The sequence below is a fragment of the Lathyrus oleraceus genome, chromosome 4 (assembly GCF_024323335.1).
Source record: "Lathyrus oleraceus cultivar Zhongwan6 chromosome 4, CAAS_Psat_ZW6_1.0, whole genome shotgun sequence".
NCBI lineage: Eukaryota > Viridiplantae > Streptophyta > Magnoliopsida > Fabales > Fabaceae > Lathyrus > Lathyrus oleraceus.
This window is the reverse complement of record NC_066582.1, coordinates 125,093,354-125,097,642: the sequence shown is the minus strand read 5'-3', so window position 1 is coordinate 125,097,642 and position 4,289 is coordinate 125,093,354. Positions and strand designations below refer to the sequence as shown.

Sequence of the window (4,289 nt, the reverse complement as noted above, 5' to 3'; positions counted from 1 at the left end):
TTTTTATTTTTTCCTCTGTGCATTTACGATTTTGCAACGAAGGAAGAGACAATGTAGAGTAAAGTATTAGAAAAGAAAACAAAGAAGAATAGAAAGAAGAGGAAGAGGTAGAGGAGAAGTGTTTGTTTCATTTTTTATTGATATAATAAACGTTGAAAAGTCAAAAGTGTTGTACACCTCTAAAAAGTAGGAAGAGGTAGAGGATAAGTGCTATTTACAACTGTAAAAAAAGTTGAATACTTATTTACCTCCTCACATACAACAGTAAAACACTTAATAAAAATAATAACATTTAATAATAAAAATAATAATAACATGCTATCATAATAAATAATTAAGTCTTTAATTCATTTTTATTTTATTAATTTGATTTTTATAAAAAAATTACGCTGAATGTGTTATTTGTATAGATTATTTATATACTTAATAAATAAATAAAAAAGTAAATTGCAAATTGAATTTGAAGTATCAGGTCACAAACCAACATTACACATAACATAGTTGAATTGTTGTCATAAAAAGAGCATGTTAACAATCACGTTAGGGAAGCATCATAAAACAAAATAGATTTCTTCCTTGAATAAGTTATACCAAAACAAATTGGAATGGTGAATGTCACAATACATTTTCCAATTATACTAAAGTCACATAATAGTAAAGTCACCTAATCTATTTTTCTCCTTCTTAATATGTTTGGTTATTTTTGTGGCAGAGGCTTTTGAGGTAATGAAATGAGGAGCTGAGATTTCTTCAAGGTCATCATGTGTGGCATTCCTCTTTGCAAGGGTTTTTGTTGGAACTTGATGTTGGACTCTAAATTAAAATCTATACATTTGCTATAACAAATACTAACATATTTAGTGGAACACAAAAGTGCAAAATTATAAGGTGGGATTAAGAATTGATATTAGATACTACCCATCGCCTCTACATGTGGCAAATTGTAGCTCTCCACTTTCTTACTTTATCTTTCTCTTTCACTTTCAAGTTCTACATCACTAGGTAGATTGATTTTCTTGTTAACATTGGACAAGTACTAGCATTTGGGAGAGAAGGGACTAGTAGTTTACTTAGATAGTCCACCATTAAATAATTGTGTATCATACACACTACTTTTACAATAGAAACCACCAGTAAAGATGTTCAAAGTTGGTTGTATACATTAAGAATGACCCATGAAAAAATAGGGAAACACTAAGCTTTTTTAATTTTGGAGGGAAACTAAGAAAAAAACTCAAATAACATGTAAAAAAATTCACATTTGTCTATCATATAATTCTAGATATAATATTATGCTGAAAATTGATTCATATGACTAATATAATTTATTGGAATATAGTTTGGTTGTTGTTATCGGTGATGTTGAGCGATTCATATAACCAATATCACTTGTTGGGATAAAGTTTAGTGGTTGTTATTGCTGATGTTGCGCCGCCTATCACATGTAAATAAAACTGTGATTATCCTAGATGCTTAAAAGGAAATTATGCTACCATTCATTCTCCTTAGGTAGCTTTGAGAGTCCTAGTCCCCAATGTTTGTTGGACTACCACTTGAACTCATAGTTGCTGATTAAGAAAGTGATCAGTCGGAGATCTCGGGGATCTCGGGGAGATACTTCCAATATACTCAGTTACATTTCCAGAAACATTCTTCAACCAGGACGCACTTCGTGTTAACCAAGCACCCTGTCCTTGTTCTGGCAACTCAATCGTCTTTTTCCTCTCTTCCTCTGCTAATAACTCAATCCACCTCTTGGCCATGTAGGACTTAATGGCTTGCACACCTTCATTTACAATCTCCATAGGTGGCAATTCAATAGGGTTTTGCTCCAAGTTTAGCTTGGTTAAACTATCGAGGCGACCAAATGTATCAGGAAGTGCGTGAATTTGATTGTTGCTAAGATCCAATTCCTTAAGGCTACTTAGATCGCCGAAAGTCTCTGGTAATTCTTGAAGGTCACTGAAGTTACTACTCAGATTGAGAACTTCAAGACTAGTCAGTTTCCCGATTGCGCTAGGAAGCCCGTGGAGCTCGTTGAAGTGAGCATCTAGACAGCGCAATGACTTCATCTCGCAAATAGACGACGGAAGGGATCGTATCTTGTTTAAACTAATCAGGAGCTTCTGTAATTTCTGTAATTCGAATCCTATGTTTGTTGGCAAATATGATAGGCTATTAAAGCTTGCATCTAGCTCCACCAATGATCTGATCATTTAATGAACAAATAGTTCAGTCAATGATATACACATTCATATGTAAGTTGCATACAAAGAAAGAAATATAAGGTGTTTTCAAGAATTTCTCTGTATAACATATTTTTTACCTGCACTGGCTGATGGAATCAGGAAGGTGAGTCAACTTATTTCCTGAGACATTGAGGATTTTCAACTTATGTAAGAAGCCAATTGAATCTGGAAGTGACTTCAAAAGATTGGTAGAGATATTAAGCTCCTCAAGATTTTGCAATCCAGATATTGTGTCAGGAATCACCTATCATATGTAGGCAAAATAAATAAACTACGTTAAAATTCTCCCCATGAAAATCTAGTTCAAGGAATGTAAATTGGTGCAGTAGAAATTCATATTTTTGAGTTCATCTTTGGCACTCATTAATTAGAAATTTTAGCATGGGTAAGAAGACAAAACCGTAAGAATTTTACCCAAGAACTCAATCAACAAACTTTATCCCATTAAGTAGAATTGGACGATCAAATATTATGTTTCAAGATCTTTTTTAATAGTTTGTCTAATAGTTTTCTAAATCTTCTTTTATATCTAATTGTTTGACTACACCACTCTTCATCTAATTTAATGCTACCCAACACCCTTTGTAATATTGTTATTTCTAATCTTCTTCTAATTTAACCACACATTTACCACACCATCTTCAATTCTGATACACTTATTATAATTTAATATAATTTTGTATTCATATGTTACCCTAAAGACATTCTGATATTTTACACAAATTGAATTTATCCATGAATAAAAACGAAGAAAAAAACATAACGCGTAAAATGTAAGCACAATTACCACAAGCTGATTAGTGGAGAGATTGAGGACCACCAAAGAAGAAATCTGGCAAAAGCCCTCCGGCAAGGTTTTCAAATGTTGCCTCTTAAGATCCACTCGCTCAACATTTTGCTCACGCGCCTCCTGCAATATCCTCCTAACATGTTCTCCACCTTCACCATCCTCCGCCACGTCACCGTCATTACCGTTACCACCATCATCCTCTTCATAAATCTTCACAAGCCTTGTCTCCGCGTCCTTAAGAAGCTTCTCATAAGCATCATGCATCTCATCTCTTTGCAACAGCGACTTATAATCTCGTTTCTCTTTTTCAGCAGATTCTCTACACTTCGTCTCTCTTTCGGTAACATGAGTCCGCCATTGGTTTTCGTCGATCTCAGGCGGCCTAGGGAGGCTCACGATCTCTTCCAATTGGCGCAATAAATGGGCCTCGAGGTCGACCAGTTTGGCCTTGGCGGTGTCAACTTCCTCGTGTGTGGGCCGGTCGCCGATGAGTTTGAGGACTGATCGGGCTTGGGAGACGTCTGAGATGGCTTGGGTCATGGAGGCCAATAGTTTTGGGTCGGTGAGATTCGGCATTTGGCCGACGATTGAAGAAGGAGATGATGATGATGATGGATGATGTGAGGGTTGTGGTTTTTCGGGATTGAATTCGGATTTGGAATCATGGGTTGGAGATCTGGCGCCGAAGGATTGTAGACGGGACATGACGTAGGAGAGAATGGGGAATGTCCCCGGGTTGGGATCCATGGCTGTTGGAGTATGAAATGAAACAAGAGGAAGTCACAACTAAAATTTATATAACGATAGTTTAGAGAATAAAGAGAGTTGATTGGTTAATGGATTGTTAGGTAGCTAATTCGTTGAAGAGTTGAGGTGCGTGTGATAGCGTTGGTTATTAAAGTGTTCGTGCACATCAATTTATACGTAAAAAAAAAATATCATTATGATTCAAAAATAATTCTATAATTGAATATAGAAAATGTTATCTTATACATCACACTTATTCCTCTACCCCCAACAATTTTACAAGTATTACATATTTATTTTTATTAATTTCACTTTAATCTTTTATTTTTACTATCCATCCAAATCATTTGAAATTAACCGTTGAATATTTCTATTATGCAAATTGAATAATTTGAATCGAAGATTTCTGGTGTGTTTATTTATCAAATTGGAAAATTTAATGCAATGATTTTTAGTTTACATAGTTATCACACCAGATAACATGTTTAGTTTTTTTTTCTCAA

At 34.8% G+C, this 4,289-nt stretch overlaps 1 protein-coding gene across 1 annotated transcript; it reads right to left on the bottom strand.

Annotated features, from left to right (window-relative positions):
* Nucleotides 1-1,222: 1,222 nt before the first annotated feature.
* LOC127073973 (plant intracellular Ras-group-related LRR protein 9) lies at nucleotides 1,223-3,935 on the bottom strand. The gene is made up of 3 exons (XM_051015223.1): nucleotides 3,037-3,935; nucleotides 2,327-2,493; nucleotides 1,223-2,208 (listed from the first exon to the last, which is right to left on the bottom strand). The coding sequence occupies exons 1-3, from the start codon at nucleotides 3,784-3,786 to the stop codon at nucleotides 1,560-1,562; spliced, it is 1,566 nt and encodes a 521-aa protein (XP_050871180.1). The 5' UTR covers nucleotides 3,787-3,935; the 3' UTR covers nucleotides 1,223-1,559.
* Nucleotides 3,936-4,289: the final 354 nt, after the last annotated feature.